This window comes from Aricia agestis, chromosome 2, assembly GCF_905147365.1.
Source record: "Aricia agestis chromosome 2, ilAriAges1.1, whole genome shotgun sequence".
Lineage (NCBI taxonomy): Eukaryota > Metazoa > Arthropoda > Insecta > Lepidoptera > Lycaenidae > Aricia > Aricia agestis.
In genome coordinates, this window is record NC_056407.1 from 14,800,704 (window position 1) to 14,828,081 (window position 27,378).

Below are 27,378 nucleotides of genomic sequence, written 5' to 3' on the forward strand. Positions count from 1 at the left end.
GTGGTACCATGTTGAGTTAATATTTGTGATTCTTTCGATTGTTATACATGTTATTAAATAACTCACCTACCAACATAGATATCAGAAACAGTCTACCAATAATAAATACTAAATAGTTTATGGGCATTGGGCAAAGCTAAGGTTGTGTAATGCATTATGCAGCTAAGTTGTGTAACGCTAAATAAGTTTTAAAATTTGGTATAAAAAAGTTTAATTAAGTAAAAAAAAAATCATATTATGTGCACACTACACGGCTGTTTTGAGTATTTTGATTTAAGGGGTACCAGGGTTTTAAAAAGCTTTTGACACCAATTTTGTGGACACCGCGCGCTATAAACTGAAGTCCACGCGGACGAAGTCGCGGGCAACAGCTAGTATGAAAATAAACCAAAAACCTCTAATTTCATAAAAATAAACCTTATTGCTGCTGCGGAACCCTTTATGGGCGAGTCCAACTCGCACTTGGCCGGTTTTATTTTAAATAAGGGGGCAAACGAGCAATCGGGTCACCTGATGGAAAGAAATGTCGCCCATGGACATTAAATATTAGTGCTGCAGGTGCGTTGCCGGCATTTTCAGATGGAATACGCTCTCTTGAACTTGGCTTGCAGGTCGTATTGGTCCGGACTCCGGAAATACTGCTGTTGACAGTTCGTTCCAGAGTTTTACAGTGCGGGACAGAAAGTTACGCGAATAACGCACGGTGGAGGACTGCCACTCATCATATTGATGCAAGTTTTTACCAGCCGCGACTAGGAAGGCTTATCGGTCGTTCTCACCAACCGCATCAGATATAACGCTTACCTACATTCTTTTAAAGCCAAAACGTTATCCCCAAAGTTTTAATTGGCAATTATTGCGATAAAGTATACCATAAAGCAGGAGTCACCAATTAGTTTCGCTCGGGGTCCTTCGCGGTCCGCACATTTTATAAAAAATATTTCTTATAATATGATAATTACAGAAATTATTGTGCCTACATATTGTATATTTTATATTAAGTTATAATATAGTTAACAAATTATTATTTGTCACTCATGGTTGCATCATCTAGGTCTCTAGGATTTTAGGCCGTGGCACCATTCCCAATTTGTACAGGAATGACTAAACATCAACTTTATATAAAAATTCATCTTTTTGTAATTAGAGAGACACTTCGCTTTAAGCTCACAAAATTGTAACTCACCTACAATAAACGGTCACGGTAAATCAGTCTTTAAATAATTCCTATTACCTACCTCCACACTGGTAGGTAAATTATAAAGGTATTTATTTACATAGCAATGATAAAAGTGATAATTTTTGTTGCTAATTATCTGTCTGAAGTTTGAAGTGAAATTGGTGCAATTATACGAAGTTCATCTTCGAAAATGTTTGGTCGGTGGTCCGCCCACAATGGGTCGGCGCCGGCGCGGCGGTCCGCCATCTGGTGACCCCTGCCATAAAGAATTCAATTTTTGAAGCACATTATGTAACTTCTTTATTACTTACTTTAAAATGACCTACCTGTGCCTGTGTCCGCCTTTGGATGCTTAATAAAATTATTACGTAACGTTAGTTTTCTGGGCTTTCTCTCTTTGAGTGACTTGGTATAAACCAAGTCAATGTTAAGAATCTAATAGTACCTATAATGTATAGGTCGTAACAGAAGTTATTCTTAATTAACCTTTTCAATGTTCGTAAGTCAATGCAAATTTTATTTAATTAAGAGCAAAGTTATGCATAACATACCCTGGCGCATACCTACTTAATTACTAATAATTAGTGTTGAGTAGTTTGTTTTGACAACTCAACGTTCCCAGCGACCCTAAAGTTTAGGCCAAACCTACGCGACCAGGCGACTTCGAAGCGGAGCGTCAAGTTGTCAAATGGTTGTCAAATGTGTGTTTTGTATGCAAAAAATACATTTGACAACTTGACGCTCCGCTTCGCAGTCGCCTGGTCGCGTAGGTTTGGCCTAAATGGTTGAATTTATTTCATTTCATTTAAAGTACAATTACAAAAATATGTTTCTTTTAACCATTCCACTATAAAATATATTCTTAAGTGCATACCAAAAGTTGGCACGCTGTCTTTTACTAACTATCTCATTCTATAAGAGCAAAAGAGACAGAAACACATACACGTGTCTGCGGGTTACCGAAAAGAAGAATTGTCGAGTAACAAGGGGCCGAGTGTTCTCGAGTGGTAGAGCGGTAAACACGAAGCGGGTCGAGAGTAGTTGGCGCGTATTTGCCAACTACCCACGTCCCACACACGCCGATCACTCTTGACTCTTGACATCGCTTTGAGCGCTCTATTTTTTTTTTTACTTTCGCCGACGAAGCAAAGGTTTTAAATCTTATTTTTTAAGACTTAGTTTTAAAATTACTTAGTTTTAAATTTAGGTACACCAAGAGATCACCAGCCGAGCGACCCTTACGGAACCCGTATTGTTTGTCGCTTAGTAATCCCTGTCCGTCCAAGTATCGAAGAAGCTGGCTATTGATAATGGATTCCATTATTTTCGAGAAGAGTGAGGTTATAGCGATTGGTCAATAGTTGGAAGGATCACATGACACAAAGACACGAAATTTAGGGTGCAAAATTATATTTATTAGTAAGGAGGGTAATATGATAAGTGTCTATGTATTTTTCGGTATGTCTGTCCGTCTGAAACGTATTGACTCTCAAACCCTGAACTAATTTCGATTTTCGTATGGAGAGTGGAGACATAGACAGAAGAGAACTCAAAGAAGTTCCGGGAAAGGTCGACATAGGATACTTTTTATTACAGAAAAATGTACAGGCTTCTCCTCTCCTCTGCTCCACAAAAAATTTGGTGCAACTGAACTAAATACTTTTAAAATTCCTTTGCACGTTTCGCGCATTTCAAGTAAACTTAAGAGTCCGTATACGAAATTTTGCGGAAATTTTGAAGAAAACGACAGAAATAATCTATATAGATAAAATTCTATCCAATTCGAGAAAAAAGAAAAAAAAAACAAATTGTGCCAAAAAACACGATTCAAAACAACCTAAATCTCACATTATATTACTCGCCGCAAGGCTAATGTGAGATTTAGGTTGTTTTGAATCGTGTTTTTTGGAACAATTTGCTTTTCTTTTTTTTTCTTTTTTCTCGAATTGGATAGAATTTTATCTATAGATTATTTCTGTCGTTTTCTTTTTATGAATTACAGCTCCAAGTTGCCGAAATTAACAGCAATTCTTTGCCCATTATCTCTAAAATTTTGCCGAGTTACATATTTTTTTACTCAACAATTTCATATTAAAGTGGTAAAAAGTAATTCCAACATTGTATAGACGACTTTCTCAACTGACACACAATCACAAAACTGTCGCGGGTTTGAGTTGGATTATTTAAAAATACTTAAAAAAAAACAAAAATCTAGCTCCAACATTAGATTATAATTGAAATGATCTTACATGTTGTGCATAAAAACTTATAGAAATACTGTATTTTAACTGTTAAATCACGTCTGTTAATCAGCGAAATCGGCGAAATTTCGTATACGGACTCTTAAGTGTGTTATATAACTGTGATTTTGTTAAACGCCGTATAAATTAAAAACCGGCTTTGAATAAGGCAGGATAATCGTAACAGTAATCAAAACCCCTTCAACACAAAACAATGCAAATAAACTTGCGACTGGGTCATCGTTTGTTAAAATATAGTTTCCTCTCTCTCTCTCGTATACCAAGAACGAAAGAGATAGCATGACATTTAAGAGGATACACCAGGGGCGAGAGAAATTGAAAATAGGTATTTGAAAATGTATTGCTGTCTCACCAATCTCAAGTCTCCCACCGCAGAGCGCGATTGAGACAACACGACAAAAGTTCTAATAAAAGAACAGAAAATCTTCGATTCGTTGTCCGCTGATTCCTTCTCCAAAACTTAACCGATTTAAGTACTTTTTTCATTAAGAATTAAAGCAAGGCTTGAGCTATGTTTCTATGTTTTCCTTTTTTTTGTATATTTTAGCCAGTTTTGTTTTCTGGGTGTTTGAACACAGAGGAAAATCTGGCCATTTTTTTAGGTTTTTGGACACTCTTATCTTTTTTTAACCCCCGACAAAAAAAGAGGGGTGTTATAAGTTTGACGTGTCTGTCTGACGGTCTGTCTGTCTGTCTGTCTGTCTGTGGCATCGTAGCATCCAAACGGGTGGACCGATTTTGATCTAGTTTTTTTTTGTTTGAAAGCTGACTTAATTGAGAGTGTTCTTAGTTATAGTTCATCATCATCAGCCTGCTCCGTGCTGAAACATCCGGTTCATCAGGTTCGTGAAGGGCCGATTAGCAACTTGCAGTCGTTTATTACTTAGCAGGGCTTTATTGCATTCTAGTTCGTGACATTTATGTTATGAATATTATTTACACATTAATGGAAAGTTGACCTGGTGCTGCAGCATCACATGGTAATCAATAGGATACCCAACTCATCACCAACTTAGAGCAATGGTTTCGTGTTTGGGCTCATTTTAATAGCGACAACTCGTAAGACGTAGATAACCAATAAATTTATGCATGCTGCTGCTGCAGCATCACCTGGATTCTATAGGAGCCGAGCTCCATATGAACCCAAAGTGGAGGTTTCATGTTTGGACTCATATTGACGGCCTCATCCAAAAGGACATTCCTAGATGGTATTCATTGGGATATAATATGATCCTGTTGAAAGGAATTATTCTGCACTTATAGCCAACACAAGTTTAAAAAGCATGAAATAAAATTAAATTAATAAATTTAAAAAAAAAACCCGCCAAACAATTTTAAAAAGTAATGAAATAATATATTTTACTGACTTTAAGTTCAAATAATTCCTAAGTGTAAAGTGATATTTTAGTCCATAATTGTTGTCAAGGTTGATGATATTAATTCCGGCGTTAACTTTAACAGTCGTTGGTGAAATTGGGGATTAAGGTTACGTCACTGTATGTAAAATACTATATGTAAAAAAGAAATAACAATCGAAAAAAATCGACACTGGGATGTATGATGATACCACCTCTTATAGAAAGATGTTGGGCAAGCGTTAGCGCGATGTAAGAGACGCACGGCGCCATCTAGTATGAACTTTTGAAACTAACTTAATTTGAGCAAATTTTCGTATTTTCGCCCCCTTACAACCCTTTTTTCCAGTAAAAAAACATTTTGATGTGGGAAAATAAGATATTTTCCCGCATCAAAATGTAGCCTATGTCCTTTCTCAGGCTTTAGACTATCTGTATACAAAATTTCATTACAATCGGTTCGGTAGTTTTGGCGTTTGGCGTGAAAGCGAGACTGACAGACAGACAGAGATACTTTCGCATTTATAATATTAGTATAGATTAGTTTTTAAAGTTGTTTAGCGGGGTTTTTTTTTTAAATTTCTTAATTTAATTTTATTATAATAAAATTATGAAAAAAAAGAAAACATAGGCGCATGCTAATAGTGGCCATAGATATTCAGGAAAAAAATCATAACTCTACCGTCATTATCCAGGAAGGAAACAGGGGACAACGTTTGTATGGAAAAATGGTGGTGTCGACTCCTTTTAAGGCTCCATTTATATATGTCCGAGCGAACGAGCGGTTTGGCTGCTATTATGCGAGATCACAAATAAATCGTTTCATACGTGTGGGAGAGCCATGCTTCGCCACGAATGGGCCGGCTCGACCGGAGAAATACCACGTTCTCACAGAAAACCGGCGTGTAACAGCGCTTGCTCTGTGTTTCACCGAGGGAGTGAGTTTACCGGAGGCCCAATCCCCTACCCTATTCCCTTCCCTACCATCCCCTATTCCCTTCCCATCCCTACCCTCCCCTATTACCCTATTTCCTCTTAAAAGGCCGGCAACGCACCTGCAGCTCTTCTGATGCTGCGAGTGTCCATGGGCGACGGAAGTTGCTTTCCATCAGGTGACCCATTTGCTCGTTTGCCCCCTTATTTCATAAAAAAAATCTCGCAGTATAGCGGCCAAACCGCAAGTTCGCGCGGACGCATGCAAATCGAACCTCACCCTGTCTGGTCACATGGTGCAAGTGACCAGACAGGGTGGTCGGGTCGGGTGAGGTTCGCGTTGGTGAGCAAACGTTTGCTCACCAACGCGAACGGTCACATTCACGTGATATATATGTCGCAGCCGACTGGTTTAAATAGCCGTTCAATCAAACAGCTAGCCCTTTGTCTGAACAACGCCATTCAATCACACGGCTTTACGTCGTTTAGTCGACCTGTTGACTACAACGTTCAACACTACAGCTAGACGACGCTTAGCCAACTGGTTTAATGGCAAATTAACTAGGGTTTAGTTAGAGCCCCCTTTTATTTGATGACGGTCGCCGGCTGCTGCCGCAGCACGCTCGCTCGGCTCCCTCTGTGTTGTGGTCTAAGTTCTAACCTAACCTAACCGACTTTTGGACTTTCTGGATTGTGTTTGTTTTTGTTTTGGCGGGGGGCTATGCCTCCCGAACCCCCTTTCCAGGAAGCTGGAAAAACTGTATTCTAACTAATTTTGAACATATTTAGCACATACAATAATTATAGCTGATTTATTATTTATGGAATTGCAATAAATAACTTAGTGATGTATTTCATAATCCCGTAATTTCTCCTCGAATATTTGTTGAAAATTTGATTCACTCGTATGTGCCTCCATAATTTTTGTCTCTTTAATAACACTTGTAACTTTTATTAACTACTTTCTTTCGGAAAAACAACCATAAACACCAACAAACACCGGCTAGTTGACGCCATCTATACTAATATTATAAATGCGAAAGTATCTCTGTCTGTCTGTCTGTCTGTCTGTCTGTCTCGCTTTCACGCCAAAACTACTGAACCGATTGCAATGAAATTTTGTACACAGTTATTCTAGAGTCTGAGAAAGGACATAGGCTACATTTTGATGTGGGAAAATATCTTATTTCCATGAAAATATCGATGAAAATTACTTCGCATTGCGCGTGGCCAGCGCTCATCCCGGGGGTCCTGGGTTCGAGTCCCGTAGGCGGAACAAAAAGTTTTCAATGTTCCTGGGTCTTGGATGTGTATTAAAATAATATTTCAAAAATCTTAAATATATTTTATGTATAATATTATAAAAAATCCAGAAATATATCGACGCGATGCAATGAACATTTTAGTTCTAATACGATTCAACAGATGGCGCTTTTTTTTTACTTCGTTGTAACATAGAACTAATCATACTTATTAGTTATTATGTTTTTGTTTATAGTTTTTAATACGTTAGAATATTATGTTTAATAATATTATCACTTGCTATAATAATAATCAATCTATCTTATCTTATAGAACTCCTACTGCATTTCTAAGGAGTTCGAGTGTGTTGTGTTGGCCTATATTCCATCCAGAAAATATATCAATGCAATCAACATTTTAATTCTAATATATGAAAAGATGGCGCTTTATTTTTTACTTCATTATTATAACAGAACTAATCATACCTACTTTATTATATATTATTGTTTTTATTCATAACTAGCTTTTGCCCGCGACTTATAAATACTGCGAAATATACTGCGAAAGTATCTCTGTCTGTCTGTCTGTCTGTCTGTCTGTCTGTCTCGCTTTCACGCCAAAACTACTGAACCGATTGCAATGAAATTTTGTACACAGTTATTCTAGAGTCTGAGAAAGGACATAGGCTACATTTTGATGTGGGAAAATATCTTATTTCCATGAAAATATCGATGAAAATTACTTCGCATTGCGCGTGGCCAGCGCTCATCCCGGGGGTCCTGGGTTCGAGTCCCGCAGGCGGAACAAAAAGTTTTCAATGTTCCTGGGTCTTGGATGTGTATTAAAATAATATTTCAAAAATCTTAAATATATTTTATGTATAATATTATAAAAAATCCAGAAATATATCGACGCGATGCAATGAACATTTTAGTTCTAATACGATTCAACAGATGGCGCTTTTTTTTTTTACTTCGTTGTAACATAGAACTAATCATACTTATTAGTTGTTATGTTTTTGTTTATAGTTTTTAATACGTTAGAATATTATGTTTAATAATGTTATCACTTGCTATAATAATAATCAATCTATCTTATCTTATAGAACTCCTACTGCATTTCTAAGGAGTTCGAGTGTGTTGTGTTGGCCTATATTCCATCCAGAAAATATATCAATGCAATCAACATTTTAATTCTAATATATGAAAACAGATGGCGCTTTATTTTTTTACTTCATTATTATAACAGAACTAATCATACCTACTTTATTATATATTATTGTTTTTATTCATAACTAGCTGTTGCCCGCGACTTCGTCCGCGTGGACTTTAGTTTAAAGCGCGCGGTGTCAACAAAATTTGTGTCAAATTTAAAAACTTTTTAAAACCCTGGTAAGTGGTACCCCTCTTAGGGCCGCGCAGCGCGCTACACCGGAATGGCAGCGCTGAAAGTGCTCGCCTCGCCGCTGCCATTCCGGTGTAGCGCGGCCCTTAAGAGGATACAACAGCGGCTAGAGAAATGAAAAAAAAGTACGTGTAATATCTATAGCTGTCTCCCTTACCTCAAGCCTATACCGCAGAACGGGATAGAGACAACTGCAGAAAATCCAGAAAATCAACGATTCGTTGTCCCCTGATTCCTTCTCCAAAACTTAACCGATTTAAGTACTTTTTTCATTAAAGATTAAAAAAAGGCTTGAGCTGTGTTCCTATGTTTTGCTTTTTTTGTATAAATCAATGCCAAATCTGTTTTCTGGACGTTTAAACACAGTGGAAAATCTGGCCATTTTTTTTGGGTTTTTGAACGTTCATATCTTATTTAATAATTAAATTATGAAAAAAAAAATAAAACATAGGGACATTGTATTAGTGGCCGTAGATATTCAGGAAAAAAAATATAACTCTACTAGCATTATCCAGGGAGGAAACAGGACACAACGTTTGTATGGAAAAAAGGGCGGTGTGGAATCCTCTTAATTAATCAAAATACCCAAAAACAGCTGTGCAGTGTGCACATAATCTGTACTAATATTATGAATGCGAAAGTATCTCTGTCTGTCTGTCTGTCTGTCAGTCTCGCTTTCACGCCAAACGCCAAAACTACCGAACCGATTGTAATGAAATTTTGTATACTGATAGTCTAAAGCCTGAGAAAGGACATAGGCTACTTTTTTACTGGAAAAAAGGGTTGTAAGGGTCGTAAATTTGTTCAAAAAATTCATAATAGATGGCGCCGTGCGTCTTCTACATCGCGCTGACGCTTGCTCAAAAGTCTTTCTATAAGAGGTGGTATCATCTTACATTTAAGTCTCGATTTTTTTCGATTGTTATATCTATTCTACGGTATTAAATAACTCAGTACTTTATCTGTGCAGGCAGTGACGTAACCTTAATACCAAATTTCACCAACGACTGTTAAAGTTAATGCTCGAATTAGTATCACGTTAGCTGTTTCGTTTTTCATATGAATGAAAGAGAAGACAGAATATTTTAACAAGCTGTTAACACTAACAGACGTTGGTGAAATTGGGGCTAAACCTATCAATGATAAATAGTTTATGGGTAAAGTTGTGTAATTGGGGGGCTAAATAAGCTTTAAAATTTGGCATAATATATAAAGTTTAACATACAAAAATGAAGTACTTATTGTTTGCACACTGCACAGCTGTATTGATTTAATGGGTACCAGGGTTTTTTTATAAAAGCTTTTGACACCAATTTTGTTGACATCGCGCGCTATAAACTGAAGTCCACGCGGACGAAGTCGCGGGCAACAGCTAGTATTGTAAATAAAACGCACCTAGCGCCGCAGCGGTGCGCGCTGAATCAGCTGTAATGTTGAACGTTTTGAGCGAATAAAATATTCAATCTAAAATCTAGACTTGTGATTGAATGGCGTTGTTCAGTCAAAGGGCTAGCTGTTTGATTGAACGGCTATTTAAACTAGTCGGCTGCGACATAATATACAGAAGATTATGATGATTTGCTGCCAAGGCGATACGGTGCAGCAAAGCTGGCGAGCAAACATGGTTTAATGCATGACAGTTAATTTGTAACAACTTTAACTTAGATAAACGACTGATATAATACGAGTAGTTCTTTGGTAATGTTTTACTACTCGATGAAATTGAACAATTGTTTCTGTTTGAAATTGGATTAATTAGAAAAGATACATAGAATTTTCCTTAATCCGTAAGATGCAATTAGGTATTATACAAGTAATATTTCTACATTTTTAAATATGCCCTTTCAAATAATTTCCCCCCGTTTTTTCCACACTTTCCTCTATTTATTCGCTCTTATTAGTCTTAGCGTGATAAAATATAGCCTATATCCTTTTTCAACAAATGGGCTATCTAACACCGAAAGATTTTTTAAAATGGGGCCAGTAGTTCCTGAGATTAGCGCGTTCAAATAAGCCCTTTCATATAATTTCCCCCGTTTTTTTCCACATTTTCCACTATTTCTTCGCTCCTATTAGTCTTAGCGTGATAAAATATAACCTATGGCCTTCCTCGATCAATGGGCTATCTAACACTGAAAGAATTTTTCAAATCGGACCAGTAGTTCCTGAGATTAGCGCGTTCAAATAAGCCCTTTCAAATAATTTCCCCCCGTTTTTTCCACATTTTCCTCTATTTCTTCGTTTCTATAAGTCTTAGCGTGATAAATTATAGCCTATAGCCTTCCTCGATAAAAGGGCTATCTAACACTGAAAGAATTTTTAAAATCGGATCAGTAGTTCCTGAGATTAGCGCGTTCAAACAAACTAACAAACTCTGCAGAATTATATTATTAGTATGGAGTCCCCACAGGTACAACTAAAACAAAAAAACATTTTTTTTCAACAAACCTATACGTGTGGGGTATCTATGGATAGGTCTTCAAAAATCATATTGAGGTTTCTAATATCATTTTTTTCTAACCTGAATAGTTTGCGAGAGAGACTCTTCCAAAGTGGTAAAATGTGTGTCGCCCCCTCTAACTTCTAAAGTAGGGGTATGATAAGTGTAAAAAATATAACGAAAATTGGTTTGAACGAGATCTAGCGAGTAGTTTTTTTATACGTCATAAACGGTAAACCTTAATTTAACTTTCATAAAATCACTTGAAATATAAAAATAAACCAAAAATCCTTAAATTTCATAAAAATAAACCTTATTGCTGCTGCGGAACACTTCATGGGCGAGTCCAACTCGCACTTGGCCGGTTTTTGTCTTTACATCTAGTAAGCAGTGGCACAGTTTCATCAGCATTCGGATGCAGAAAGGGAGATTAATAAACCGCTCGGCAAGTTTACGACTCTTTCGGGGAATGAATAATGAATAAAGATAGGTTCGTTAGCGTTAATGAAGTATGAACAGAGGCGAAATATTTAGACTCCATTACAAGCTCTCATAATGGCTTCACTGTTAAAGGAAATGGTCCTCCCATTTCCTTTAACATCATCAGTATGAACTTCAGAAATCCAATCTATACTAATTACTAAGATCGAAGCACTGCTCCAGTGCTTTAAGGTCTGAATTCACTTAAATTAAAGGCTTGTTTCCAATTTGATTAGTACAGGTGCGAGTGTTCAGTATTTGTGTTAAGGCCCTGTTGAAGCGTAGGATAACCTCAATGAAACCACCACACTGCTGTTGGAACTCGGTTTATTCGAAACATGTGATGTGTATATTTTGTAATACGGAGTACAAAAATGCTAATGCTACTCGGATGACAGAACATTTTGAGAAGTGTAAAAAGTGTCCTAATGATGTTAAATTATTATTTATTAGTTATTTTTGCATAATAGTCATACGTTCAATGCCTTGGTAGTTATCCAGTTCATGAGAAATGAATTTACAGAACATAAGATTATTAAGTCTTATGTTTTCACCAACTTCAGTAATATTTGTCTGGATTTTGACTATTTATTTTTTAAAGAAGACTGCAATAAGTAATTATTACTAACTAAAAAGGTAAAATACGATTTAACTCTTGTTAAATTGAATTTTACCCAATTTTACCGTAATTTACGTAATTTATTTATATTTTACGTAAAATATGGTAAAAAACCGAATTTTACGAAAGTAATATTACCGCTTTACATCCCTCGGAGCGCTTTCAGTGTCATATATATATGACTAGCTGTTGCCCGCGACTTCATCCGCGTTAACATAGTATAATAACAAAGATGGATAGTTTTCTCCTTTTTGTTTTTGAGGTTCCTTATACAAAGGGTAAAAACGGACCCTATTTAAGCAAACGTTAAACGCAAACGTCAATAAACTTTCATGTTTCTAACTCAAGAAATGACGGACTTTCATTGCAACTTTCCACCCCTATTTCACCCCCTTGGGGGTAGAATTTTCAAAAACGCTTAAACACGTATCCAATCATTTTTTATCAGTAACCCAAACATAAAATTTCATGTTTCTAACTCAAGAAATAACGGAGTTTCATTCAAACTTTCAACCCCAATTTCACCCCGTTGGGGGTAAAATTTCCAAAAACGTTTAAATACGTATCCATTCATTTTTAATCAGTAACCCAAAAATAAAGTTTCATGTTTCTAACTCAAGAAATGACGGACTTTCATTAAAACTTTCAACCCTTATTTCACCCCCTTCGGGGTAAAATTTTCAAAATTCCATCCTTAGTGGGTGTCTACTTAATAAAACAACCCTACTCACCAAATTTCGTGGCTGTAACTTTTACAGTTTTTGCTCAGCGATGATGAATCAGTCAGTCTGATTGACTGACTGATTCATCATCGCTGAGCAAAGTCAGGACATGTAATTTTATAAGTATAAGATTTTAAACTTTATCTTCATTATTGTAATACATAGTACCGCTTGAGAAGTCTACGGCCGCCCGTGGCCGCTGTACTATGTATTACAAAAATGAAGATAAAGTTTAAAATCTTATGACACTGAAAGTGCTCGCGTCGCCGCTGCCATTCTGGTGTGTCGCGGCCCTTAGGCTGTTTAGACACACGCCGCAGCGGCGCCGCTGCAATACTCATCTTTGCCCTCAGGGTGCGGTGCGGCACCGCTCCGGCGCCGCGCCGCCGCGCCAGAGCGTGATTGGATACGCGACACGCATGCGCAGTGTAATTCCTCATAAATTCCTCTTAAATTTTGAGGAAGCGATAGCGGAAGAGGAATTTTTATTTTTATTTATGAGGAATGCGGTAACGGTTGAGGAACCCAAAATATTGCGGAACTTCCTCATTATGAGGAAGCGGAAGAGGAATCCTCAGCAACCCTAATTTCTAGTCCTGATTCTAAGCTTGCTTTTTGTAATGACTCTAACATATACTCTACTTCTTCAATTTTTTCGGATAACAGCACTATATCGTCTGCAAACCTTAAGTGGCTGATGCAGTTGCCTGAAATATTCACACCTATATTTCTCCAATTCAGTTTTTTGAATATTTCCTCTGATATATGACAATAATGACATTTACTTTACTAAAAACGTGTTTTAAAAAAACATGTTTGGAATCATTGACGGTCTCATCCAAAAGGACATTCCTAGATGGTATTCATTGGGATATAATATTATGATCCTGTTCTATCAACTGAACAGAATTATTCTGCACTATAACCAACACAAGTTTAAAAAGCATGAAATAAAATTAAATTAAGAAATTTTTAAAAAACCCCCGCCAAACAACTTTAAAAAGTAATGAAATAATATATTTTACTGACTATAAGTTTAAATAATTCCTAAGTGTAAAGTGATATTTTAGTCCATAATTGTTGTCACGGTGTGTCGGGGGACCGCCAACAGTGTCTTTTGCATTTTGTATCGCCATGTCACTTTGTTTTGATTGTCTCGATTTGGTTCGCTGAAAACTGATCCATAAACTATAATGTAATGTGAAATCAAACATCTACATTAGCGGTCCCCCGACACACCTTGACAACAATTATGCACTAAAATATCACTTTACACTTAGGAATTATTTAAACTTAAAGTCAGTAAAATATATTATTTCATTACTTTTTTAAAGTTGTTTGGCGGGGGTTTTTTAAACTTTCTTAATTTTATTTTATTTCATGCTTTTTAAACTTGTGTTGGTTATAGTGCAGCATAATTCCTATCAACAGGATCATATTATATCCCAATGAATACCATCTACGAATGTCCTTTTGGATGAGGCCGTCAATATGAGTCCAAACATGAAACCTCCACTTTGGGTTCATATGGAGCTCGGCTCCTATAGAATCCAGGTGATGCTGCAGCAGCAGCATGCAAACATTTATTGGTTATCTATGTCTTACTAGTTGTCGCAATTAAAATGAGCCCAAACACGATACCATTGCTCTTAGTTGGTGAGGAGCTGGGTATCCTATTGATTACCAGGTGATGCTGCAGCACCAGGTCAACTTTCCATTAATGTGTAAATATTCATAAATGCGTGACATTTATGAACTAGAATGCAATAATAAAACTAGAATGATATTTTTAACCCCCGACAAAAAAGAGGGGTGTTATAAGTTTGACGTGTCTGTCTGACTGTCTGTCTGTCCGTTTGTCTGTGTCTGTATCTGTCCGTGGCATCGTAGCATCCAAACTAGTGGACCGATTTTGATCTAGTTTTTTTTGTTTGAAAGTTGACATAATCGAGAGTGTTCTTAGATATGATTCATCATCATCAGCCTGTTCAGTGCTGAACAATCAGGGTTTATCTGGTTCATGAAAGGCCGTTGGCAACTTGTAGTCGTTTGATGGTTTTTATATTTCATTCTAGTTCGTGAAATTTGTGAATACACAATATACGTATACACATAATAATGGAAAGTTGACCTGGTGCTGTAGCATCACCTGGTAATCAATAGGATATCCAACTCCTCGCCAACTTAGAGCAGAGGTTTCGTGTTTGGGCTCATTTTAATTGCGACAACCAGTAAGAAGTAGATAAGCAGTAAATATTTACATGCTGCTGCTGCAGCATCACCTGGATTCTATAGGAACCGAGCTTCGTATGAACCCAAAGTGGAGGTTTCATGTTTAACGGCCCCATCGAAAACGACATTGATAGAATATGGTAATCACGAGAATATGATTGTGTTGATAGGAATTATTCTGCACTATTTAAAACAACAGAAGCTTAAAAAGTATGAAATAAAATTAAATTAAGAAATTTAAAAAACCCCCGCCAAACAACTTTAAAAAGTAATGAAATAATATTAACTGCCTTTAAGTTCACATAATTCCTAACTTGTGTAAAGTAATATTTTAGTCCATAAATGTTGTTAAGGTGTGTCGGGGGACCGCTAATGTCACTTAATGTAGATGTTTGATTTCACATAACAAGTTTAAGGATCAATTCTCAGCGAACTGAATCGAGATAATCAGCGACTTGGCGGTTGTAGGTTGTAGTTTACTTAGCGGTCCCCCGACACACCTTGACAACAATTATGGACTAAAATATTACTTTACACAAGTTAGGAATTATTTGAACTTAAAGGCAGTTAATATTATTTCATTACTTTTTAAAGTTGTTTGGCGGGGGTTTTTTTAAATTTCTTAATTTAATTTTATAGTCCATAATTGTTTTTACGGTGTGTCGGGGGACCGCCAACAGAGTATTTTGCATTTTGTATCGCCATGTCACTGATTGTCTCGATTCGGTTCGCTGTGAACTGACCCTTAAACTATAATGTTATGTGAAATCAAACATCTACATTAGCGGTCCCCCGACACACCTTGACAACAATTATGCACTAAAATATCACATTACACTTAGGAATTATTTAAACTTAAAGTCAGTAAAATATATTATTTCATTACTTTTTTAAAGTTGTTTGGCGGGGGTTTTTTAAACTTTCTTAATTTTATTTTATTTCATGCTTTTTAAACTTGTGTTGGTTATAGTGCAGAATAATTCCTATCAACAGGATCATATTATATCCCAATGAATACCATCTACGAATGTCCTTTTGGATGAGGCCGTCAATATGAGTCCAAACATGAAACCTCCACTTTGGGTTCATATGGAGCTCGGCTCCTATAGAATCCAGGTGATGCTGCAGCAGCAGCATGCAAAAATTTATTGGTTATCTACGTCTTACTAGTTGTCGCAATTCAAATGAGCCTAAACACGAAACCGTTGCTCTAAGTTGGTGAGGAGTTGGGTATCCTATTGATTACCAGGTGATGCTACAGCACCAGGTCAACTTTCCATTATTATGTGTATACGTATATTGTGTATTCACAAATTTCACGAACTAGAATGAAATATAAAACCCATCAAACGACTACAAGTTGCCAACAGCCTTTCATGGACCAGATAAACCCTGATTGTTCAGCACTGAACAGGCTGATGATGATGAACTATGGCTAAGAACACTCTCGATCATGTCAGCTTTCAAACAAAAAAAACTAGATCTAAATCGGTCCACCCGTTTGGATGCTACGATGCCACGGACAGATACACACACAGACAAACAGACAGACAGACACGTCAAACTTATAACACCCCTCTTTTTTGTCGGGGGTTAAAAATATAATATCAGTTTACTCAGTTAAATTGGCACTTACTAGTTTATTATTAACAAATCACGCGACAAGCTTTTATTATCATGCAAATTGTATAATATATTGAGGATATAACTTAATAGTTAGAATTTTTAAGGAGAAATTTATTTTCTTCTTTTTAAAGTATTTAAATAAAATCTTTTTTTCAAAAAGTTTTTTGCTTATAATTTATTAGTATTTATTGCTATAGCGGCAACAGAAATACATAATCGATGAAAATTTCAACTCTCTAGTTCTACCGTTCTTGAGATGCATCCTAGAGACAGATAGAAATACAGACAGACGGACAGACGGACAGCGGACAGACATCGAAGTCTCAGTAATAGGCTCCCGTTTTTACCCTATGGGTACTGAACCCTAACTAAATAAAAGAAAAAACAACGTAAACCAGCTTACAAAAAGGAATAAAATCCCACCAAAAACATTTTCATGTAAAAATGTTGCCAAGATGAGAACATAATAATTTTATAGTTCGTCGTGTCAAAAAGTAGTGAGATCTCATGTAGAGCCAAGTTTCTAACCTTACATACTCAGCCCTAAATCTAAAAACCTTAATTTTACACTAAAGCGCGGCAAAATATTTGATAATAATATTATAATGTGTCAGCCGCACGAGAAGAATCTAAAAACTCTACACATTAGTCAAAATCGGTGGCTTGGCCATTTTGTTATTCGTCAGGTCTACGTTTTAGTGTAAAATTAAGGTTTTTAGATTTAGGGCGGAGTATGTAAGGTTAGAAACTTGGCTCTACATGAGATCTCACTACTTTTTGACACGACGAACTATAAAATTATTATGTTCTCATCTTGGCAACATTTTTACATGAAAATGTTTTTGGTGGGATAAGTATTTACTGGTATGTAGAATTTGCTTAAGTTAGGGTCAGTAGAGTTAGGCCGTGTAGATTCAGAAGCTTGGTTCTACATGAGATCTCATATCTTTTTCACAGGGTATACTTTATGTGGTCGTCTCGGCAACATTTTACAAGAAATGTTTTTGGTGGGATAATGTTATATGCGCAAGTGTGTATGTCTGCCTGTTACCTCTTCAGTCTTCACTATTATACCGCTGCAGTTTTTGGTGGGATAATGTCATATGTGCAAGTGTGTAATGTGTATGTCTGCCTGTTACCTCTTCACTATTATAGCGCTGCACCGATTGATTGATTTGATGATATAAAGCTACCCGTAGCTAAAAAAGTACGGTTTCCGCGCGATTTTGAAATTTCTGCACAACTACTAGTCACAAAATATAACACACCGGAACGAACGGATTCCCACAGTTCAAAACGTATATTTTTAGGAAAGTTTAAGTTTTTTTTTCAGGAAAGTTTAACTCTGGGGACATAATATAATTATAGCATCATCCCACACTGCGGTGGTAGGTACTCCTGCCATGCCATAAACCTACTTCCAGAAGAGGCAATTAATTATTTACAATTCGACCCCAGCAGGCTTAGCATGGCCGCAGTAGAAATGTGAAAGAATAAAATGCTGACAGGTTTTACGGACAAACAGAAGATTTCCTTTGATAGTCCATTACTTTGTCTACTTTGCCGTAAGAATAAACCTTGCTAAGCCTGCTGTTTAGACTTTATACTTTCATCGAAACCATTACAACCAAGGAGCCACACCACAGTACCACTCACCTGGAGTACACATGCTGCAGCTTGTGTGTTGCCAACCACTGTCGCAGAACAAGCCGCTGCTGCAGGATCTGGGCGGCCTGACGTAGTCGTGTCTCCTCTGATGCTGGCAGCTCCGGCAGACGCTCCAAGTTCTCAGGAGAAGCGCAGCCTGAGAGGGTCGAGATACCTGGAAGAGATTTGGGAGCATTAAGGCGTAGAACATAGAGATAAGACAGTGCTTTTGGCCAATAAAATTAGCCGAAAACACTGTCTTACTACTCTACTCGTATATAAGGTGCAATCGAGCCCTTTAAGAGCAAGCGTCATGCCAACATAACCTAATCTAATCTTTAGGGAACACCGAACGGCTGAAATGTTAGGGAGCAAGACCTAGCACCGATAAAGTCTTATTTCTTGAACAAAATATCATGGATAGCCTACGAGTTAGAAACCTTCAAAGGCTTTGTATGTCCTTGTGTAACTATATTCCAAAATCTAAAATCTCGAATATTATTTACAAAATACCTATTATGGTTTATAGGTTTTGGGTGAATACTTTTACTTTTTAGGGTTCCGTACCCAAAGGGTAAAAACGGGACCCTATTACTAAGACTTCGTTTTCTGTATGTCTGTCTGTCCGTCCGTCCGTCCGCCTGTCTGTCTGTCTGTCATACATAAAGGAGCGCTTTTCGCTATAATATTGTAATATTCTCATCGCGTTTTCGTTATTAAAAAGTCAATACCGCCTACATAATATTTTGATACTTGTATTGTCTTCCTGCGGCCTTCGGCTAAATTACTTTCATAACCTTTTTGTTCCTTATCGATCGCTTGAACATTAGCTCCATGTTACGTATAACTTAATACGGTAACTGAATAAATATGAACTGAAAAATTTCCAATTCAAGAAATAACGTTTTGACTCATGTCCAGTTTTGTAGACTGTTTCAATACTACATGGGGTCAAAAATTTATGAGACATTTGGCTTTTCGGCAATATTTTTTCACATGATATTATAATAAACTGAACGTTCCACGCGGCTTCGCCCGCGATAATTTGATATTTCACAGACTAATTAGTCCACAAAAACAGCCTATGATCCTTTACTTCGTATCTGACCCAAATAACAGAGAAATTGTTTTAGTAGTTCGTGAGATAAGCACTTTCAAATAATTTCCCCCGTTTTTGCCAGATTTTTCTCTATCTCTTTACTCCTATTAGTCTTAGCGAGATAAAATATAGCTTATAGCCTTCCTCGATAAATGGGCTATCTAACACTGAAAGAATTTTTCAAATCGGATCAGTAGTTTTCGAGATTAGCGCGTTCAAATAAGTCCTTTCAAATAATTTCCCCCCGTTTTTTCCACATTTTCCTCTATTTCTTTGCTCCTATTAGTCTTAGCGTGATAAAATATAGCCTACTAGCTGTTGCCCGCGACTTCGTCCGCGTGGACTTCAGTTTATAGCGCGCGATATCAACAAAATTGGTGTCAAAAGCTTTTATAAGAAAACCCTGGTACCCCTTAAATCAATACAGCTGTGCAGTGTGCACACAATAAGTTTTTCATTTTTTTATATTAAACTTTATATTTTATGCCAAATTTTAAAGCATAATTAGCCCCCCAATTACACAACTTTACCCATAAACTATTTATCATTGATAGGTTTAAGGTTACGTCACTACTCACTGCACAGATAAAGTACTGAGTTATTTAATAACGTAGAATAAATATAACAATCGAAAAAAATCGAAACTTGAATGTAAGATGATACCACCTCTTATAGAAAGACTTTTGAGCAAGTCAGCGCGATGTAGAAGACCCACGGCGCCATCTATTATGAATTTTTGGAACTAACTTAATTTGAACAAATTTACGCATTTTCACCCCCTTACAACGCTTTTTTCCAGTAAAAAAGTAGCCTATGTCCTTTCTCAGGCTTTAGACTATCTGTATACAAAATTTCATTACAATCGGTTCGGTAGATTTGGCGTTTGGGGTGAAAGCGAGACTGACAGACAGACAGACAGACAGAGATACTTTCGCATTTATAATATTAGTATAGATTATGTGCACACTGAACAGCTGTTTTTGGGTATTTTGATTAATTAAGGGCCGCGCTACACCGGAATGGCAGCGGCGAGGCGAGCACTTTCAGCGCTGCCATTCCGGTGTAGCGCGGCCCTAAGGGGTACCACTTACCAGGGTTTTAAAAAGTTTTTAAATTTGACACAAATTTTGTTGACACCGCACGCTATAAACTAAAATCCTCGCGGACGAAGTCGCGGGCAACAGCTAGTTCTGAATAAAAACAATATATAATAAAGTAGGTATGATTAGTTCTGTTACAATGAAGTAAAAAATAAAACGCCATCTGTTTTCATACATTAGAATTAAAATGTTGATTGCATTGATATATTTTCTGGATGGAATATAGGCCAACACGGTACACTTGAACTCCTTTATTTTAGAGCGCCTTCTGTTGTCAACTTGTGACATATATTAGAAATGCAGTAGGAGTTCTATAAGATAAGATAGATTGATTATTATTATACCAAGTGATAATATTATTAAACATAATATTCTATCGTATTAAAAACTATAAACAAAAACATAATAACTAATAAGTATGATTAGTTCTATGTTACAATGAAGTAAAAAATAAAACGCCATCTGTTGAATCGTATTAGAACTAAAATGTTCATTGCATCGATATATTTCTGGATTTTTTATAATATTATACATAAAATATATTTAAGATTTTTGAAATATTATTATGATACATCTTCTTATCTTATCTTATATCTTATCTTATTCTTATCTTATCTTATCTTATTCTTATCTTATCTTATATATATATATATATATAAAAGAAAGTCGTGTTTGTTACAACACTTATAACTCGAGAACGGCTGGACCGATTGCCATGGTTTTTGATTTGTTGGATTTGTTTCCGTCCCGAATAGCAGAATACATCTTAAAAACAATGAAAACTCGATATGTGTAATGATTAATGAATACTTTATCATTTCAATAGATGCTGGTTTGTTTATTACATGTCAAACATTTGTTGTCCAATCCTGTCAAATAGTGTAACAACTATTTTTTTTTGGAGCTTATGGCCTGGTTGCTGAGACCTTTAGCCCGGCCGCACATTGTCCGAAATTTCTGATACGAAACATTTGAACGTCGGCCGGACCGCCACACCACACACTACGTCGGAAGCTGGCTGAACCGGCAAGACTAGACGATAAAGTACGAGACGTCATCTTGCAGGAGTCAAAGGGCGAAGAAGGTCATGACAAATTTACCGGCGAAAATTACCAGCAGAGTCACCGGGAATTTTTAAAATTTTGTAATTTATAAGACAAGACTTATTTTATTACTTATTGATTATGTTTATTTTTACTCCCCCGGGAGTGTATTTATTTTTTGTAAAATGTCTACAAAGTTCAGGTACTGTTATATTTGTTTGTTTTAGACATTAATTTTCGAAAATTTTTTTATTAACCGAAAATAATACCTAAGATTTCCATTATTGGTTCCGCCACCAGAGCCATTGTGCTCCCTGCTTTATGGCGAAACAGAATCACGACATTTTCCTTCGGTTTTCCTTCCTGGCGCTATAACTCCAGAACGCACGAACCGATTTCCACGGTTTTGGATTCGTTGGAAAGGTCTCGGGCTCCGTGAAGTCTATAGAAAAAAAATCAGAAAAACCTTCAAGAGAAAAGCAGTAAAATAGGGAAAATAATTTATGGAAAAACAACGTTTGCCGGGACAGCTAGTATTATATAATATTTAATACACATCCAAGACCCAGGAACATTGAAAACTTTTTGTTCTGCCTGCGGGACTCGAACCCAGGACCCCCGGGATGAGCGCTCACCACGCGCGTTACGGAGCCATCGGCAATAAAAACGACATCTACTGTCACATGTTAGAACTACAATGCGAATTAATTTTCATCGATATTTTCATGGAAATAAGATATTTTCCGACATCAAAATGTAGCCTATGTCCTTTCTCAGACTCTAGAATAACTGTGTACAAAATTTCATTGCAATCGGTTCAGTAGTTTTGGCGTGAAAGCGAGACAGACAGACAGACAGACAGAGATACTTTCGCATTTATAATATTAGTATGGATAGCCTTCTTCGATAAATGGGCTATCTAACACTGAAATAATTTTTCAAATCGGATAAGTAGTTCCTGAGATTAGCGCGTTCAAATAAGTCCTTTCAAATAATTTCCCCCGTTTTTCCCACATTTTCCTCTATTTCTTTGCTCCTATTAGTCTTAGCGTAATAAAATATAATCTATAGCTTTCCTCGATAAATGGGCTATGTAACACTGAAAGAATTTTTCAAATCGGATATGTAGTTCCTGAGATTAGCGCGTTCAAATAAGTCCTTTCAAATAATTTCCCCCCGTTTTTTCCACATTTTTCTCTATTTATTCGCTTCTATTTATTATTTTTTTTATTTAAAAACAAAGGCGGGCTTAATGCCTTGTGGCATTTTCTTCCAGCCAAACCTTAGGGTGTTGCAGAGATAGTGAGGTAGATGCAAATATTTAGAGGACAGAGGGATTAAAATATCTCATAATTAACATTATGATAATATAAATACATATCTATGTACAACATAGTAATATATACTTAATTCAAAATAAATTAGTCTTAGCGTGATAAAATATAGCCTATAGGCTTCATCGATAAATGGACTATCTAACACTGAAATAATTTTTCGAATCGGACGAAGTTCACCGGGTCATCTAGTCTATACTAGTGATGTAACGAATGTTGGATTTTTCACATTCGCGAACGCGAATGCGATTGCGAATATTTATCTTCAACATTCGCGAATGCGAATACGAATGCGAATATTTTAAAATTTCAAAAAAGCGCGCGTAAAATGTTCGACAGGTTTGACGTTTCGTGTCGGCCATCTTTAAATTGAACATAGCCGAACCGATATTGCTTATAGTCTGTCAAGAAAGTGAAGAAATTAAAAAGTGGCAACATCGTAGTGTCACCCCTTTTTTCTTAGATTGATTTGAAAGGGAAGACACTACGATGTTGCCACTTTTTAATTTCTTCACTTTCTTGACAGACTATAATTGAATGAATTTAGTCACAGAAAGTTCATTCTAAAAGTTTTATTTTGTTTTGAGGTTAGTTTTATGTTTTATGTTTCAAGTAATTGTTTAGTTTTTTAGTAAATACAAATTGTAAACTTTATTTAAAAATGATAGTAAAGTAATAATATACTACTAAATGAATGCAAACCTTACATAGTATACCAACAAGGCTGATTAATGTTAGATTTGATAAGATCTCTGAAGTTATTTTTTCATAAATGACTAATGAGGCTTTAATTAAGAATGTAGAAGTATGATTTAATAAAAATATCTAAGTGTTATCTATTGTATTATTATATTATTTCAAATGAACGCATATAATAATTTCCTTTTTGATTATTAAAACATTCGCTAAATATTCGCATAATTTTTGCGAATGCGAATGCGAATATCCGTTACATCACTAGTCTATACTAATATTATAAATGCGAAAGTATCTCTCTCTGTCTGTCTCGCTTTCACGCCAAAACTACCGAACCGATTGTAATGAAATTTTGTATACAGATAGTCTTAAGCCTGAGAAAGGACATAGGCTACTTTTTTACTGGAAAAAAGGGTTGTAAGGGGGTGAAAATACGAAAATTTGTTCAAATTAAGTTAGTTCCAAAAATGCATACTAGATGGCGCCGTGCGTCTCTTACATCGCGCTAACGCTTGCCCAACATCTTTCTATAAGAGATGGTATCATCATATATATTGTTATTTCTATTTTACGTTACTTAATAAGCCAGTACTTTATATTATATACAGTGACGTAACCTTAAACCTATCAATGATAAATAGTTTATGGGTAAAGTTGTGTAATTGGGGGGCTAAATAAGCTTTAAAATTTGGCATAATATATAGTTTAATTTAAAAAAAAAAATATTATGTGCACACTGCACAGCTATTTTGATTTAAGGGGTACCAGGGTTTTTTTTTTAATAAAAGCTTTTGACACCAATTTTGTTGACATCGCGCGCTATAAACTGAAGTCCACGCGGACGAAGTCGCGGGCGACAGCTATAAATACTAAATAGTTTATGGCCTATGGGTATTGGCTATTGGGCAAAGCTAAAGTTGTGTAATGCATTATGCAGCTAAGTTGTGTAATGCTAAATAAGCTTTAAAAGGTATAAAAAAGTTTAATTGAAAAAAAAATCATATTATGTGCACACTACACGGCTGTTTTGGGTATTTTGATTAAAGGGGTACCAGGGTTTTAAAAAGCTTTTGACACCAATTTTATTGACACCGCGCGCTATAAACTGAAGTCCACGCGGACGAACTCGCGGGCAACAACTAGTGTTGCATAAATATCGGGTAAATAACTTAACGAAATAAAGGTAAGGTAGGAGCTTCGAAAAAAATTAAAATCACCTAAAACTAGGTACCAGTAACACCAACTTTCCTCAAAATACCGGACTGTACGCTTAAATACCGGACATCTGGCAACCCTAGTTGTGATAGATCGAAACGATCGTGAGTGGCCGCCTTTATGCAGGTACTTCAGAGCAGCCGGCAGGAATACTGCGGTCTGCGCCAAGCCTGGGGTCACCGCAGCCAAGTAAATATAGCTTTCTTTGTACATATAACTGAGTAAATGAGTTTCTTTGTAGTATATAAGTGAGTAAATGACTTTCTTTGTAGTTGAACAGTGTAATTCAGAGCGCCGTGAAGCATCGCCGACGGATGTCGTGTCTCACGCGAAGGTTCCACTTTGAAATAGTTATTAGCTTTTGCTTGAGTGAGTCAAACACATTACTGGAATCGTTATAAGCAAGTTTAAGGGTCCCCGCAGACTTACAATTTAAAGTTGGCCGACTATCGTACAAACCACAGAAATAGATCTTATTGCGGTTCTCGAGAATCTGGTGACATACGGATGGCCGACGGACAGACAGCGAAGACTTATTAATAACTAGCTGTTGCCCGCGACTTCGTCCGCGTGGACTTTATTGTAATCTATACTAATATTATAAATGCGAAAGTATCTCTGTCTGTCTGTCTGTCTGTCTGTCTGTCTGTCTGTCTCGCTTTCACGCCAAAACTACTGAACCGATTGCAATGAAATTTTGTACACAGTTATTCTAGAGTCTGAGAAAGGACATAGGCTACATTTTGATGTGGGAAAATATCTTATTTCCATGAAAATATCGATGAAAATTTATTCGCATTGCGCAGGCCAGCGCTCATCCCGGGGGTCCTGGGTTCGAGTCCCGCAGGCGGAACAAGTTTTCAATGTTCCTGGGTCTTGGATGTGTATTAAAATAATATTTCAAAAATCTTAAATATATTTTATGTATATTATTATAAAAAATCCAGAAATATATCGATGCAATTTAGTTCTAATACGATTCAACAGATGGCGTTTTATTTTATTTTAGTTCTAATACGATTCAACAGATGGCGTTTTATTTTTTACTTAAATATATTTTATGTATCTATACTTCTATACTAATCCATACTAATATTATAAATGCGAAAGTATCTCTGTCTGTCTGTCTCACTTTCACGCCAAAAACTAATATTATAAATGCGAAAGTATCTCTGTCTGTCTGTCTGTCTGTCTGTCTGTCTCGCTTTCACGCCAAAACTACTGAACCGATTGCAATGAAATTTTGTACACAGTTATTCTAGAGTCTGAGAAAGGACATAGGCTACATTTTGATGTGGGAAAATATCTTATTTCCATGAAAATATCGATGAAAATGAATTCGCATTGCGCATGGCCAGCGCTCATCCCGCGGGTCCTGGGTTCGAGTCCCGCAGGCGGAACAAAAAGTTTTCAATGTTCCTGGGTCTTGGATGTGTATTAAAATAATATTTCAAAAATCTAAAATATATTTTATGTATAATATTATAAAAAATCCAGAAATATATCGACGCGATGCAATGAACATTTTAGTTCTAATACGATTCAACAGATGGCGCTTTTTTTTTACTTCGTTGGAACATAAAACTAATCATACTTATTAGTTATTATGTTTTTGTTTATAGTTTTTAATACGTTAGAATATTATGTTTAATAATATTATCACTTGCTATAATAATAATCAATCTATCTTATCTTATAGAACTCCTACTGCATTTCTAAGGAGTTCGAGTGTGTTGTGTTGTGGCCTATATTCCATCCAGAAAATATATCAATTTAATTCTAATATATGAAAACAGATGGCGCTTTATTTTTTACTTCATTATTATAACAGAACTAATCATACGGTACCTACTTTATTATATATTATTGTTTTTATTCATAACTAGCTGTTGCCCGCGACTTCGTCCGCGTGGACTTTAGTTTATAGCGCGCGGTGTCAACAAAATTTGTGTCAAACTTAAAAACTTTTTAAAACCCTGGTAAGTGGTACCCCTCTTAGGGCCGCGCTACACCGGAATGGCAGCGCTGAAAGTGCTTGCCTCGCCGCTGCCATTCCGGTGTAGCGCGGCCCTTAATTAATCAAAATACCCAAAAACAGCTGTGCAGTGTGCACATAATCTGTACTAATATTATGAATGCGAAAGTATCTCTGTCTGTCTGTCTGTCTGTCAGTCTCGCTTTCACGCCAAACGCCAAAACTACCGAACCGATTGTAATGAAATTTTGTATACTGATAGTCTAAAGCCTGAGAAAGGACATAGGCTACTTTTTTACTGGAAAAAAGGGTTGTAAGGGTCGTAAATTTGTTCAAAAAATTCATAATAGATGGCGCCGTGCGTCTTCTACATCGCGCTGACGCTTGCTCAAAAGTCTTTCTATAAGAGGTGGTATCATCCTACATTTAAGTCTCGATTTTTTTCGATTGTTATATCTATTCTACGGTATTAAATAACTCAGTACTTTATCTGTGCAGGCAGTGACGTAACCTTAAGACCAAATTTCACCAACGACGGTTAAAGTTAATGCTCGAATTAGTATCACGTTAGCTGTTTTGTTTTTCATATGAATGAAAGAGAAGACAGGATATTTTAACAAGCTGTTAACACTAACAGACGTTGGTGAAATTGGGGCTAAACCTATCAATGATAAATAGTTTATGGGTAAAGTTGTGTAATTGGGGGGCTAAATAAGCTTTAAAATTTGGCATAATATATAAAGATTAACATACAAAAATGAAGTACTTATTGTTT

The 27,378-nt window shown here is 36.3% G+C and overlaps 1 protein-coding gene across 2 annotated transcripts in view; it reads right to left on the reverse strand.

Moving 5' to 3' along the window:
• LOC121735472 (apoptosis-resistant E3 ubiquitin protein ligase 1) overlaps nt 1–27,378 on the reverse strand; it is a 95,325-nt gene that overhangs the window by 43,117 nt on the left and 24,830 nt on the right. For both annotated transcript variants that reach the window (XM_042126308.1, XM_042126317.1), the window contains exon 2: nt 18,151–18,316. In XM_042126308.1, the coding sequence (XP_041982242.1) occupies nt 18,151–18,316 (166 nt within the window). The remainder of the gene's footprint in view (nt 1–18,150; nt 18,317–27,378) is intronic.